Genomic DNA, 16,126 nt, shown 5'->3' on the forward strand with positions numbered 1-16,126 from the left:
ACAGCGCCAAACATATCGACCTTATATAGAGACGAGATCCGTATAGAACGGCGAGAAAAAATAATAGTGTCTAAGGGAGACGCACACAGCGCCAAACATATCGACCTTATATAGAGACGAGATCCGTATAGAACGGCGAGAAAAGATAAGTGTCTAAGGGAGACGCACATAGCGCCAAACATATCGACCTTATATAGAGACGAGATCCGTATAGAACGGCGAGAAAAAATAATAGTGTCTAAGGGAGACACACACAGCGCCAAACATATCGACCTTATATAGAGACGAGATCCTAATAGAACAGCGAGAAAAAATAAGTGTCTAAGGGAGACGCACACAGCGCCAAACATATCGACCTTATATAGAGACAAGATCCGTATAGAACAGCGAGAAAAGATAAGTGTCTAACGGAGACGCACACAGCGCCAAACATATCGACCTTATATAGAGACGAGATCCGTATAGAACGGCGAGAAAAAATAATAGTGTCTAAGGGAGAAGCACACAGCGCCAAACATATCGACCTTGTATAGAGACGAGATCCGTATAGAACGGCGAGAAAAAATGTGTCTAAGGGAGACGCACACAGCGCCAAACATATCGACCTTATATAGAGACGAGATCCTAATAGATCAGCGAGAAAAAATAATAGTGTCTAAGGGAGACGCACACAGCGCCAAACATATCCACCTTATATAGAGACGAGATCCGTATAGAACGGCGAGAAAAAATAATAGTGTCTAAGGGAGACGCACACAGCGCCAAACATATCGACCTTATATAGAGACGAGATCCGTATAGAACGGCGAGAAAAAATAATAGTGTCTAAGGGAGAAGCACACAGCGCCAAACATATCGACCTTATATAGAGACGAGATCTGTATAGAACGGCGAGAAAAAATAATAGTATCTAAGGGCGACGCACACAGCGCCAAACATATCGACCTTATATAGAGACGAGATCCTAATAGATCAGCGAGAAAAAATAATAGTGTCTAAGAGAGACGCACACAGCGCCAAACATATCGACCTTATATAGAGACGAGATCCGTATAGAACGGCGAGAAAAAATAATAGTGTCTAAGGGAGACGCACACAGCGCCAAATATATCGACCTTATATAGAGACGAGATCCGTATAGAACGGCGAGAAAAAATAATAGTGTCTAAGGGAGACGCACACAGCGCCAAACATATCCACCTTATATAGAGACGAGATCCGTATAGAACGGCGAGAAAAAATAATAGTGTCTAAGGGAGACGCACACAGCGCCAAACATATCGACCTTATATAGAGACGAGATCCGTATAGAACAGTGAGAAAAAATAATAGTGTCTAAGGGAGACTCACACAGCGCCAAACATATCCACCTTATATAGAGACGAGATCCATATAGAACGGCGAGAAAAAATGTGTCTAAGGGAGACGCACACGGCGCCAAACATATCGACCTTATATAGAGACGAGATCCGTATAGAACGGCGAAAAAAAATAATAGTGTCTAAGGGAGACGCACACAGCGCCAAACATATCGACCTTATATAGAGACGAGATCCGTATAGAACGGCGAGAAAAAATGTGTCTAAGGGAGACGCACACGGCGCCAAACATATCGACCTTATATAGAGACGAGATCCGTATAGAACGGCGAAAAAAAATAATAGTGTCTAAGGGAGACGCACACAGCGCCAAACATATCGACCTTATATAGAGACGAGATCCTAATAGAACAGCGAGAAAAAATAATAGTGTCTAAGGGAGACGCACACAGCGCCAAACATATCGACCTTATATAGAGACGAGATCCTAATAGAACAGCGAGAAAAAATAATAGTGTCTAAGGGAGACGCACACAGCGCCAAACATATCGACCTTATATAGAGACGAGATCCTAATAGAACAGCGAGAAAAAATAATAGTGTCTAAGGGAGACGCACACAGCGCCAAACATATCGACCTTATATAGAGACGAGATCCGTATAGAACAGCGAGAAAAAATAATAGTGTCTAAGGGAGAAGCACACAGCGCCAAACATATCGACCTTATATAGAGACGAGATCCGTATAGAACAGCGAGAAAAAATAATAGTGTCTAAGGGAGAAGCACACAGCGCCAAACATATCGATCTTATATAGAGACGAGATCCTAATAGATCAGCGAGAAAAAATAATAGTGTCTAAGGGAGACGCACACAGCGCCAAACATATCGACCTTATATAGAGACGAGATCCTAATAGAACAGCGAGAAAAAATAATAGTGTCTAAGGGAGACGCACACAGCGCCAAACATATCGACCTTATATAGAGACGAGATCCGTATAGAACAGCGAGAAAAAATAATAGTGTCTAAGGGAGAAGCACACAGCGCCAAACATATCCACCTTATATAGAGACGAGATCCGTATAGAACGGCGAGAAAAAATGTGTCTAAGGGAGACGCACACAGCGCCAAACATATCGACCTTGTATAGAGACGAGATCCGTATAGAACGGCGAGAAAAGATAAGTGTCTAAGGGAGACGCACACAGCGCCAAATATATCGACCTTATACAGAGACGAGATCCGTATAGAACGGCGAGAAAAAATGTGTCTAAGGGAGACGCACACAGCGCCAAACATATCGACCTTATATAGAGACGAGATCCTAATAGAACAGCGAGAAAAAATAATAGTGTCTAAGGGAGACGCACACAGCGCCAAACATATCGACCTTATATAGAGACGAGATCCTAATAGAACAGCGAGAAAAAATAAGTGTCTAAGGGAGACGCACACAGCGCCAAACATATTGACCTTATATAGAGACAAGATCCGTATAGAACAGCGAGAAAAAATGTGTCTAAGGGAGACGCACACAGCGCCAAACATATCCACCTTATATAGAGACGAGATCCTAATAGAACAGCGAGAAAAAATAATAGTGTCTAAGGGAGACGCACACAGCGCCAAACATATCGACCTTATATAGAGACGAGATCCTAATAGATCAGCGAGAAAAAATAAGTGTCTAAGGGAGACGCACACAGCGCCAAACATATCGACCTTATATAGAGACGAGATCCGTATAGAACGGCGAGAAAAAATAATAGTGTCTAAGGGAGACGCACACAGCGCCAAACATATCGACCTTTTATAGAGACGAGATCCGTATAGAACGGCGAGAAAAAATAATAGTGTCTAAGGGAGAAGCACACAGCGCCAAACATATCGACCTTATATAGAGACGAGATCTGTATAGAACAGTGAGAAAAAATAATAGTGTCTAAGGGAGACGCACACAGCGCCAAACATATCGACCTTATATAGAGACGAGATCCGTATAGAACGGCGAGAAAAAATAATAGTGTCTAAGGGAGACGCACACAGCGCCAAACATATCGACCTTATATAGAGACGAGATCCTAATAGATCAGCGAGAAAAAATAATAGTGTCTAAGGGAGACGCACACAGCGCCAAACATATCCACCTTATATAGAGACGAGATCCGTATAGAACGGCGAGAAAAGATAAGTGTCTAAGGGAGACGCACATAGCGCCAAACATATCGACCTTATATAGAGACGAGATCCGTATAGAACGGCGAGAAAAAATAATAGTGTCTAAGGGAGACACACACAGCGCCAAACATATCCACCTTATATAGAGACGAGATCCGTATAGAACGGCGAGAAAAGATAAGTGTCTAAGGGAGACGCACACAGCGCCAAACATATCGACCTTATATAGAGACGAGATCCGTATAGAACGGCGAGAAAAGATAAGTGTCTAAGGGAGACGCACATAGCGCCAAACATATCGACCTTATATAGAGACGAGATCCGTATAGAACGGCGAGAAAAAATAATAGTGTCTAAGGGAGACGCACACAGCGCCAAACATATCGACCTTATATAGAGACGAGATCCGTATAGAACGGCGAGAAAAGATAAGTGTCTAAGGGAGACGCACATAGCGCCAAACATATCGACCTTATATAGAGACGAGATCCGTATAGAACGGCGAGAAAAAATAATAGTGTCTAAGGGAGACACACACAGCGCCAAACATATCGACCTTATATAGAGACGAGATCCTAATAGAACAGCGAGAAAAAATAATAGTGTCTAAGGGAGACGCACACAGCGCCAAACATAGCGACCTTATATAGAGACGAGATCCGTATAGAACAGCGAGAAAAAATAATAGTGTCTAAGGGAGACGCACACAGCGCCAAACATATCGACCTTATATAGAGACGAGATCCTAATAGAACAGCGAGAAAAAATAATAGTGTCTAAGGGAGACGCACACAGCGCCAAACATATCGACCTTATAGAGAGACGAGATCCGTATAGAACAGCGAGAAAAAATAATAGTGTCTAAGGGAGACGCACACAGCGCCAAACATATCGACCTTATATAGAGACAAGATCCGTATAGAACAGCGAGAAAAGATAAGTGTCTAACGGAGACGCACACAGCGCCAAACATATCGACCTTATATAGAGACGAGATCCGTATAGAACGGCGAGAAAAAATAATAGTGTCTAAGGGAGAAGCACACAGCGCCAAACATATCGACCTTGTATAGAGACGAGATCCGTATAGAACGGCGAGAAAAAATGTGTCTAAGGGAGACGCACACAGCGCCAAACATATCGACCTTATATAGAGACGAGATCCTAATAGATCAGCGAGAAAAAATAAGTGTCTAAGGGAGACGCACACAGCGCCAAACATATCCACCTTATATAGAGACGAGATCCGTATAGAACGGCGAGAAAAAATAATAGTGTCTAAGGGAGACGCACACAGCGCCAAACATATCGACCTTATATAGAGACGAGATCCATATAGAACGGCGAGAAAAAATAATAGTGTCTAAGGGAGACGCACACAGCGCCAAACATATCGACCTTATATAGAGACGAGATCCGTATAGAACGGCGAGAAAAAATAATAGTGTCTAAGGGAGAAGCACACAGCGCCAAACATATCGACCTTATATAGAGACGAGATCCTAATAGATCAGCGAGAAAAAATAATAGTGTCTAAGAGAGACGCACACAGCGCCAAACATATCGACCTTATATAGAGACGAGATCCGTATAGAACGGCGAGAAAAAATAATAGTGTCTAAGGGAGACGCACACAGCGCCAAACATATCGACCTTATATAGAGACGAGATCCGTATAGAACGGCGAGAAAAAATAATAGTGTCTAAGGGAGACGCACACAGCGCCAAACATATCGACCTTATATAGAGACGAGATCCGTATAGAACAGTGAGAAAAAATAATAGTGTCTAAGGGAGACGCACACAGCGCCAAACATATCGACCTTATATAGAGACGAGATCCGTATAGAACAGCGAGAAAAAATAATAGTGTCTAAGGGAGAAGCACACAGCGCCAAACATATCCACCTTATATAGAGACGAGATCCGTATAGAACGGCGAGAAAAAATAATAGTGTCTAAGGGAGAAGCACACAGCGCCAAACATATCGACCTTATACAGAGACGAGATCCGTATAGAACGGCGAGAAAAAATAATAGTGTCTAAGGGAGACGCACACAGCGCCAAACATATCGACCTTATATAGAGACGAGATCCGTATAGAACGGCGAGAAAAAATGTGTCTAAGGGAGACGCACACGGCGCCAAACATATCGACCTTATATAGAGACGAGATCCGTATAGAACGGCGAAAAAAAATAATAGTGTCTAAGGGAGACGCACACAGCGCCAAACATATCGACCTTGTATAGAGACGAGATCCTAATAGAACAGCGAGAAAAAATAATAGTGTCTAAGGGAGACGCACACAGCGCCAAACATATCGACCTTATATAGAGACGAGATCCTAATAGAACAGCGAGAAAAAATAATAGTGTCTAAGGGAGACGCACACAGCGCCAAACATATCGACCTTATATAGAGACGAGATCCGTATAGAACAGCGAGAAAAAATAATAGTGTCTAAGGGAGAAGCACACAGCGCCAAACATATCCACCTTATATAGAGACGAGATCCATATAGAACGGCGAGAAAAAATGTGTCTAAGGGAGACGCACACAGCGCCAAACATATCGACCTTATATAGAGACGAGATCCGTATAGAACGGCGAGAAAAAATGTGTCTAAGGGAGACGCACACAGCGCCAAACATATCGACCTTATATAGAGACGAGATCCTAATAGAACAGCGAGAAAAAATAATAGTGTCTAAGGGAGACGCACACAGCGCCAAACATATCAACCTTATATAGAGACGAGATCCTAATAGAACAGCGAGAAAAAATAAGTGTCTAAGGGAGACGCACACAGCGCCAAACATATTGACCTTATATAGAGACAAGATCCGTATAGAACAGCGAGAAAAAATGTGTCTAAGGGAGACGCACACAGCGCCAAACATATCGACCTTATATAGAAACGAGATCCTAATAGAACAGCGAGAAAAAATAATAGTGTCTAAGGGAGACGCACACAGCGCCAAACATATCGACCTTATATAGAGACGAGATCCTAATAGATCAGCGAGAAAAAATAAGTGTCTAAGGGAGACGCACACAGCGCCAAACATATCGACCTTATATAGAGACGAGATCTGTATAGAACAGTGAGAAAAAATAATAGTGTCTAAGGGAGACGCACACAGCGCCAAACATATCGACCTTATATAGAGACGAGATCCGTATAGAACGGCGAGAAAAAATAATAGTGTCTAAGGGAGACGCACACAGCGCCAAACATATCGACCTTATATAGAGACGAGATCCTAATAGATCAGCGAGAAAAAATAATAGTGTCTAAGGGAGACGCACACAGCGCCAAACATATCCACCTTATATAGAGACGAGATCCGTATAGAACGGCGAGAAAAGATAAGTGTCTAAGGGAGACGCACATAGCGCCAAACATATCGACCTTATATAGAGACGAGATCCGTATAGAACGGCGAGAAAAAATAATAGTGTCTAAGGGAGACACACACAGCGCCAAACATATCCACCTTATATAGAGACGAGATCCGTATAGAACGGCGAGAAAAGATAAGTGTCTAAGGGAGACGCACATAGCGCCAAACATATCGACCTTATATAGAGACGAGATCCGTATAGAACGGCGAGAAAAAATAATAGTGTCTAAGGGAGACACACACAGCGCCAAACATATCGACCTTATATAGAGACGAGATCCTAATAGAACAGCGAGAAAAAATAAGTGTCTAAGGGAGACGCACACAGCGCCAAACATATCGACCTTATATAGAGACAAGATCCGTATAGAACAGCGAGAAAAGATAAGTGTCTAACGGAGACGCACACAGCGCCAAACATATCGACCTTATATAGAGACGAGATCCGTATAGAACGGCGAGAAAAAATAATAGTGTCTAAGGGAGAAGCACACAGCGCCAAACATATCGACCTTGTATAGAGACGAGATCCGTATAGAACGGCGAGAAAAAATGTGTCTAAGGGAGACGCACACAGCGCCAAACATATCGACCTTATATAGAGACGAGATCCTAATAGATCAGCGAGAAAAAATAAGTGTCTAAGGGAGACGCACACAGCGCCAAACATATCCACCTTATATAGAGACGAGATCCGTATAGAACGGCGAGAAAAAATAATAGTGTCTAAGGGAGACGCACACAGCGCCAAACATATCGACCTTATATAGAGACGAGATCCGTATAGAACGGCGAGAAAAAATAATAGTGTCTAAGGGAGACGCACACAGCGCCAAACATATCGACCTTATATAGAGACGAGATCCGTATAGAACGGCGAGAAAAAATAATAGTGTCTAAGGGAGAAGCACACAGCGCCAAACATATCGACCTTATATAGAGACGAGATCCTAATAGATCAGCGAGAAAAAATAATAGTGTCTAAGAGAGACGCACACAGCGCCAAACATATCGACCTTATATAGAGACGAGATCCGTATAGAACGGCGAGAAAAAATAATAGTGTCTAAGGGAGACGCACACAGCGCCAAACATATCGACCTTATATAGAGACGAGATCCGTATAGAACGGCGAGAAAAAATAATAGTGTCTAAGGGAGACGCACACAGCGCCAAACATATCGACCTTATATAGAGACGAGATCCGTATAGAACAGTGAGAAAAAATAATAGTGTCTAAGGGAGACGCACACAGCGCCAAACATATCGACCTTATATAGAGACGAGATCCGTATAGAACAGCGAGAAAAAATAATAGTGTCTAAGGGAGAAGCACACAGCGCCAAACATATCCACCTTATATAGAGACGAGATCCGTATAGAACGGCGAGAAAAAATAATAGTGTCTAAGGGAGACGCACACAGCGCCAAACATATCGACCTTATATAGAGACGAGATCCGTATAGAACGGCGAGAAAAAATAATAGTGTCTAAGGGAGACGCACACAGCGCCAAACATATCGACCTTATATAGAGACGAGATCCTAATAGATCAGCGAGAAAAAATAAGTGTCTAAGGGAGACGCACACAGCGCCAAACATATCCACCTTATATAGAGACGAGATCCGTATAGAACAGCGAGAAAAAATAATAGTGTCTAAGGGAGACGCACACAGCGCCAAACATATCGACCTTATATAGAGACGAGATCCTAATAGAACAGCGAGAAAAAATAATAGTGTCTAAGGGAGACGCACACAGCGCCAAACATATCCACCTTATATAGAGACGAGATCCGTATAGAACAGCGAGAAAAAATAAGTGTCTAAGGGAGACGCACACAGCGCCAAACATATCGACCTTATATAGAGACGAGATCCGTATAGAACAGCGAGAAAAAATAATAGTGTCTAAGGGAGACGCACACAGCGCCAAACATATCGACCTTATATAGAGACGAGATCCGTATAGAACGGCGAGAAAAGATAAGTGTCTAAGGGAGACGCACACAGCGCCAAACATATCGACCTTATATAGAGACGAGATCCTAATAGATCAGCGAGAAAAAATGTGTCTAAGGGAGACGCACACAGCGCCAAACATATCGACCTTATATAGAGACGAGATCCTAATAGAACAGCGAGAAAAAATAATAGTGTCTAAGGGAGACGCACACAGCGCCAAACATATCGACCTTATATAGAGACGAGATCCGTATAGAACGGCGAGAAAAAATAATAGTGTCTAAGGGAGAAGCACACAGCGCCAAACATATCGACCTTATACAGAGACGAGATCCGTATAGAACGGCGAGAAAAAATAATAGTGTCTAAGGGAGACGCACACAGCGCCAAACATATCGACCTTATATAGAGACGAGATCCTAATAGAACAGCGAGAAAAGATAATAGTGTCTAAGGGAGACGCACACAGCGCCAAACATATCGACCTTATATAGAGACGAGATCCTAATAGAACAGCGAGAAAAAATAATAGTGTCTAAGGGAGACGCACACAGCGCCAAACATATCGACCTTATACAGAGACGAGATCCGTATAGAACGGCGAGAAAAGATAAGTGTCTAAGGGAGATGCACACAGCGCCAAACATATCCACCTTATATAGAGACGAGATCCTAATAGATCAGCGAGAAAAAATAATAGTGTCTAAGGGAGACGCACACAGCGCCAAACATATCGACCTTATATAGAAACGAGATCCGTATAGAACGGCGAGAAAAAATAATAGTGTCTAAGGGAGACGCACACAGCGCCAAACATATCGACCTTATATAGAGACGAGATCCGTATAGAACGGCGAGAAAAAAATAATAGTGTCTAAGGGAGAAGCACACAGCGCCAAACATATCGACCTTATATAGAGACAAGATCCGTATAGAACGGTGAGAAAAAATAATAGTGTCTAAGGGAGACGCACACAGCGCCAAACATATCGACCTTATATAGAGACGAGATCCTAATAGAACAGTGAGAAAAAATAATAGTGTCTAAGGGAGACGCACACAGCGCCAAACATATCGACCTTATATAGAGACGAGATCCGTATAGAACGGCGAGAAAAAATAATAGTGTCTAAGGGAGATGCACACAGCGCCAAACATATCGACCTTATACAGAGACGAGATCCGTATAGAACGGCGAGAAAAGATAAGTGTCTAAGGGAGACGCACACAGCGCCAAACATATCGACCTTATATAGAGACGAGATCCGTATAGAACGGCGAGAAAAAAATAATAGTGTCTAAGGGAGAAGCACACAGCGCCAAACATATCGACCTTATATAGAGACGAGATCCTAATAGATCAGCGAGAAAAAATAAGTGTCTAAGGGAGACGCACACAGCGCCAAACATATCGACCTTATATAGAGACAAGATCCGTATAGAACGGTGAGAAAAAATAATAGTGTCTAAGGGAGACGCACACAGCGCCAAACATATCGACCTTATATAGAGACGAGATCCGTATAGAACGGCGAGAAAAAAATAATAGTGTCTAAGGGAGAAGCACACAGCGCCAAACATATCGACCTTATATAGAGACGAGATCCTAATAGAACAGTGAGAAAAAATAATAGTGTCTAAGGGAGACGCACATAGCGCCAAACATATCGACCTTATATAGAGACGAGATCCGTATAGAACGGCGAGAAAAAATAATAGTGTCTAAGGGAGACGCACACAGCGCCAAACATATCAACCTTATATAGAGACGAGATCCTAATAGAACAGCGAGAAAAGATAATAGTGTCTAAGGGAGACGCACACAGCGCCAAACATATCGACCTTATACAGAGACGAGATCCGTATAGAACGGCGAGAAAAAATAATAGTGTCTAAGGGAGACGCACATAGCGCCAAACATATCGACCTTATATAGAGACGAGATCCGTATAGAACGGCGAGAAAAAATAATAGTGTCTAAGGGAGACGCACACAGCGCCAAACATATCGACCTTATATAGAGACGAGATCCTAATAGATCAGCGAGAAAAAATAAGTGTCTAAGGGAGACGCACACAGCGCCAAACATATCCACCTTATATAGAGACGAGATCCGTATAGAACAGCGAGAAAAAATGTGTCTAAGGGAGACGCACACAGCGCCAAACATATCGACCTTATATAGAGACGAGATCCGTATAGAACAGCGAGAAAAAATAATAGTGTCTAAGGGAGACGCACACAGCGCCAAACATATCGACCTTATATAGAGACGAGATCCGTATAGAACAGCGAGAAAAAATAATAGTGTCTAAGGGAGACGCACACAGCGCCAAATATATCGACCTTATACAGAGACGAGATCCGTATAGAACAGCGAGAAAAAATAATAGTGTCTAAGGGAGACGCACACAGCGCCAAACATATCAACCTTATATAGAGACGAGATCCGTATAGAACAGCGAGAAAAAATAAGTGTCTAAGGGAGACGCACACAGCGCCAAATATATCAACCTTATATAGAGACGAGATCCGTATAGAACAGCGAGAAAAAATAATAGTGTCTAAGGGAGACGCACACAGCGCCAAACATATCGACCTTATATAGAGACGAGATCCGTATAGAACGGCGAGAAAAAATAATAGTGTCTAAGGGAGACGCACACAGCGCCAAACATATCGACCTTATATAGAGACGAGATCCGTATAGAACGGCGAGAAAAAAATAATAGTGTCTAAGGGAGAAGCACACAGCGCCAAACATATCGACCTTATATAGAGACAAGATCCGTATAGAACGGTGAGAAAAAATAATAGTGTCTAAGGGAGACGCACACAGCGCCAAACATATCGACCTTATATAGAGACGAGATCCGTATAGAACGGTGAGAAAAAATAATAGTGTCTAAGGGAGACGCACACAGCGCCAAACATATCGACCTTATATAGAGACGAGATCCTAATAGAACAGTGAGAAAAAATAATAGTGTCTAAGGGAGACGCACATAGCGCCAAACATATCGACCTTATATAGAGACGAGATCCGTATAGAACGGCGAGAAAAAATAATAGTGTCTAAGGGAGATGCACACAGCGCCAAACATATCGACCTTATACAGAGACGAGATCCGTATAGAACGGCGAGAAAAAATAATAGTGTCTAAGGGAGACGCACACAGCGCCAAACATATCAACCTTATATAGAGACGAGATCCTAATAGAACAGCGAGAAAAGATAATAGTGTCTAAGGGAGACGCACACAGCGCCAAACATATCGACCTTATATAGAGACGAGATCCGTATAGAACAGCGAGAAAAAATAATAGTGTCTAAGGGAGACGCACATAGCGCCAAACATATCGACCTTATATAGAGACGAGATCCGTATAGAACGGCGAGAAAAAATAATAGTGTCTAAGGGAGACGCACACAGCGCCAAACATATCGACCTTATATAGAGACGAGATCCGTATAGAACAGCGAGAAAAAATGTGTCTAAGGGAGACGCACACAGCGCCAAACATATCGACCTTATATAGAGACGAGATCCGTATAGAACGGCGAGAAAAAATAATAGTGTCTAAGGGAGACGCACACAGCGCCAAACATATCGACCTTATATAGAGACGAGATCCTAATAGATCAGCGAGAAAAAATAAGTGTCTAAGGGAGACGCACACAGCGCCAAACATATCCACCTTATATAGAGACGAGATCCGTATAGAACAGCGAGAAAAAATAATAGTGTCTAAGGGAGACGCACACAGCGCCAAACATAGCGACCTTATATAGAGACGAGATCCGTATAGAACAGCGAGAAAAAATGTGTCTAAGGGAGACGCACACAGCGCCAAACATATCGACCTTATATAGAGACGAGATCCGTATAGAACAGCGAGAAAAAATAATAGTGTCTAAGGGAGACGCACACAGCGCCAAACATATCGACCTTATATAGAGACGAGATCCGTATAGAACAGCGAGAAAAAATAATAGTGTCTAAGGGAGACGCACACAGCGCCAAATATATCGACCTTATACAGAGATGAGATCCGTATAGAACAGCGAGAAAAAATAATAGTGTCTAAGGGAGACGCACACAGCGCCAAACATATCGACCTTATATAGAGACGAGATCCTAATAGAACAGCGAGAAAAAATAAGTGTCTAAGGGAGACGCACACAGCGCCAAATATATCAACCTTATATAGAGACGAGATCCGTATAGAACAGCGAGAAAAAATAATAGTGTCTAAGGGAGACGCACACAGCGCCAAACATATCGACCTTATATAGAGACGAGATCCGTATAGAACGGCGAGAAAAAATAATAGTGTCTAAGGGAGACGCACACAGCGCCAAACATATCAACCTTAAAGGGGATCAGAAAATCGTATTTAAATAAGGTGTACAGTGTCACTTACTCATATAGTGTTATCACTATTTGTACCGGCTTTAGCATGTTTTTGTTGATTCACCCCTGACAGGAAGTTGTGTAGTCTTGTCATTGTCAGTGTGGTGTTGTCTCAGCAGCTCTCCAGCTCCTCCCGCTGTCCCCAGAGGACATTGCTGGATCTCTCGCCTCTGACCGGTGATACGGAGGATAATTCTCATTCTAAGTCAATGGATTCTGTCGGCTCCAGATTACAGCAGTGATCGTGTTATCTCCAATATAATCATATTCTGTCCTATTATATCACATGACAGCCGGCCCATAGGGGCTACAGTAAAGGGGTCAGGGGTCATCACTGGAGGGGGGGTACATACAGTGGGGCAAAAAAGTATTTAGTCAGCCCCCAATTGTACAAGTTCTCCCCCTTATAAAGATGAGGCTGTAATTATCATCATAGGTTATAACCTCAACTATGAGACAGAATGAGAAAAATCCATAAATCACATTGTCTGATTATTAAAGAATTTATTAGCAAATTATGGTGGAAAATAAGTATTTGGTCAATAAGAAAAGTTCCTCTCAATACTTTGCTATATCCCCTTTGTTGGTAATGACAGATGTCACATGTTTTCTGTCTTCACAAGGTTCTCACACACTGTTGGTATTTTGGCCCATTCCTCCATGCAGATCTCCTCTAGAGCAGTGATGTTCCCGCCCCCATGCTTCACAGTAGTTATGGTGTTCTTTGGATGCAACTCAGAATTCTTTTTCCTCCAAACACGACGAGTTGAGTTGTTACCAATAAATTCTACTTTTGGTTTCATCTGACCATATGACATTCTCCCAATCCTCTTCTGGATCATCCAAATGCTCTCTAGCAAACTTCAGACGGGCCAGGACATGTACTGGCTTAAGCAGGGGGACACGTCTGGCACTGCATGATGTGAGTTCCTGACGATGTAGTGTGTTACTGATTGTAGCCTTGGTTACTTTGGTCCCAGCTCTCTGCAGGTCATTCACTAGGTCCCCCATGTGGTTCTGGGGTTCTTCCTCACCGTTCTTGTGATCATTTTGACACCACGGGGTGAGATCTTGCGTGGAGCCCCAGATTGAGGGAGATTATCAGTGGTCTTGTATGTCTTCTCTTTTCTAATAATTGCTCCTGCAGTTGATTTCTTCACACCAAGCTGCTTGCCTATTGCAGATTCAGTCTTCCCAGCCTGGTGCAGGTCTACAATTGTTTCTGGTGTCCTTCGCCAGCTCTTTGGTCTTGGCCATAGTGGAGTTTAGAGTGTGACTAAGGTTGTGTACAGGTGTCTTTTATACTGATAACAAGTTCACACTGAACACAAGTTCACACAGGAGCCATTAATACAGGTAACGAGTGGAGGACAGAGGAGACTCTTACAGAAGAAGTTACAGGTCTGTGAGAGGCGGAAATCGTGTAGGTGACCAAATACTTAAATTCTTTAATAATCAGACAATGGGATTTTATGGATTTTTTCTCATTCTGTTTCATAGTTGAGGTTATAACCTATGATGGAAATTACAGCCTCTCATCTTTATAAGGGGGAGAACTTGTACTGTCCTCTGGGCTGCACGTGTAGTTTTGGGGTCCGCACGTGTAGTTTTGGGGTCCGCACCTGTTGTTCTGGGGTCCGCACCTGTAAACTTGGGGTCTGCACTCTGCTCCTGTAGTAGTTTTGGGGTCTGCACCTGTAGTCTTGGGGTCTGCACCTGTAGTCTTGGGGTCTGCACCTGTAGTCTTGGGGTCCGCACCTGTAGTCTTGGGGTCCGCACCTGTAGTCTTGGGGTCCGCACCTGTAGTTTTGGGGTCCGCACCTGTAGTCTTGGGGTCCGCACCTGTAGTCTTGGGGTCCGCACCTGTAGTCTTGGGGTCCGCACCTGTAGTCTTGGGGTCTGCACTTGGGGTCTGCACCTGTAGTCTTGGGGTCTGCACCTGTAGTCTTGGGGTCTGCACCTGTAATCTTGGGGTCTGCACTCTGCTCCTGTAGTAGTCTTGGGGTCTGCACCTGTAGTTTTGGGGACCGCACCTGTAGTTTTGGGTTCCGCACCTGTTGTTCTGGGGTCCGCACCTGTAGTCTTGGGGTCCGCACCTGTAGTCTTGGGGTCCGCACCTGTAGTCTTGGGGTCTGCACTTGGGGTCTGCACCTGTAGTCTTGGGGTCTGCACCTGTAGTCTTGGGGTCTGCACCTGTAGTCTTGGGGTCTGCACCTGTAATCTTGGGGTCTGCACTCTGCTCCTGTAGTAGTCTTGGGGTCTGCACCTGTAGTTTTGGGGACCGCACCTGTAGTTTTGGGTTCCGCACCTGTTGTTCTGGGGTCCGCACCTGTAGTCTTGGGGTCCGCACCTGTAGTCTTGGGGTCCGCACCTGTAGTTTTGGGTTCCGCACCTGTTGTTCTGGGGTCCGCACCTGTAGTCTTGGGGTCCGCACCTGTAGTTTTGGGGACCGCACCTGTAGTTTTGGGTTTCCGCACCTGTTGTTCTGGGCTCTTCTTGTTGATGATTCTCTGATTTATCTCAGCCCTGAGGATTCTTCTCTTTTGTCTTGCAGTTTGCCGGGACTTTGCGGTCCTTGAAGATGGCGCTCTCGCTCACTGTCTACAGGAACAGGAAAGTGAGTTGTATGAAAACCGCATAGATCGATATTAAATCATGTTCAGGCCAAAAAATCTTTATACTTTTCTCTTGGAAAAAAGTTCTGCCATATAGTGCCAAGATAATACCGTCATATTGTGCTAAGAGAATACTGCCATATAGTGCCAAGCTAATACTGCCATATAGTGCCAAGGTAATACTGTCATATAGTGCCAAGATAATTCTGCCATATAGTGCCA

At 43.5% G+C, this 16,126-nt stretch overlaps 1 protein-coding gene across 2 annotated transcripts in view; it reads left to right on the top strand.

The window, feature by feature from the left end:
* LOC130293820 (trichohyalin-like) overlaps positions 1–16,126 on the top strand; it is a 117,883-nt gene that overhangs the window by 37,701 nt on the left and 64,056 nt on the right. For both annotated transcript variants that reach the window (XM_056542960.1, XM_056542961.1), the window contains exon 3: positions 15,844–15,906. In XM_056542960.1, the coding sequence (XP_056398935.1) occupies positions 15,844–15,906 (63 nt within the window). The remainder of the gene's footprint in view (positions 1–15,843; positions 15,907–16,126) is intronic.

The sequence above is a fragment of the Hyla sarda genome, chromosome 10, assembly GCF_029499605.1.
Source record: "Hyla sarda isolate aHylSar1 chromosome 10, aHylSar1.hap1, whole genome shotgun sequence".
In the NCBI taxonomy this organism is placed as follows: domain Eukaryota; kingdom Metazoa; phylum Chordata; class Amphibia; order Anura; family Hylidae; genus Hyla; species Hyla sarda.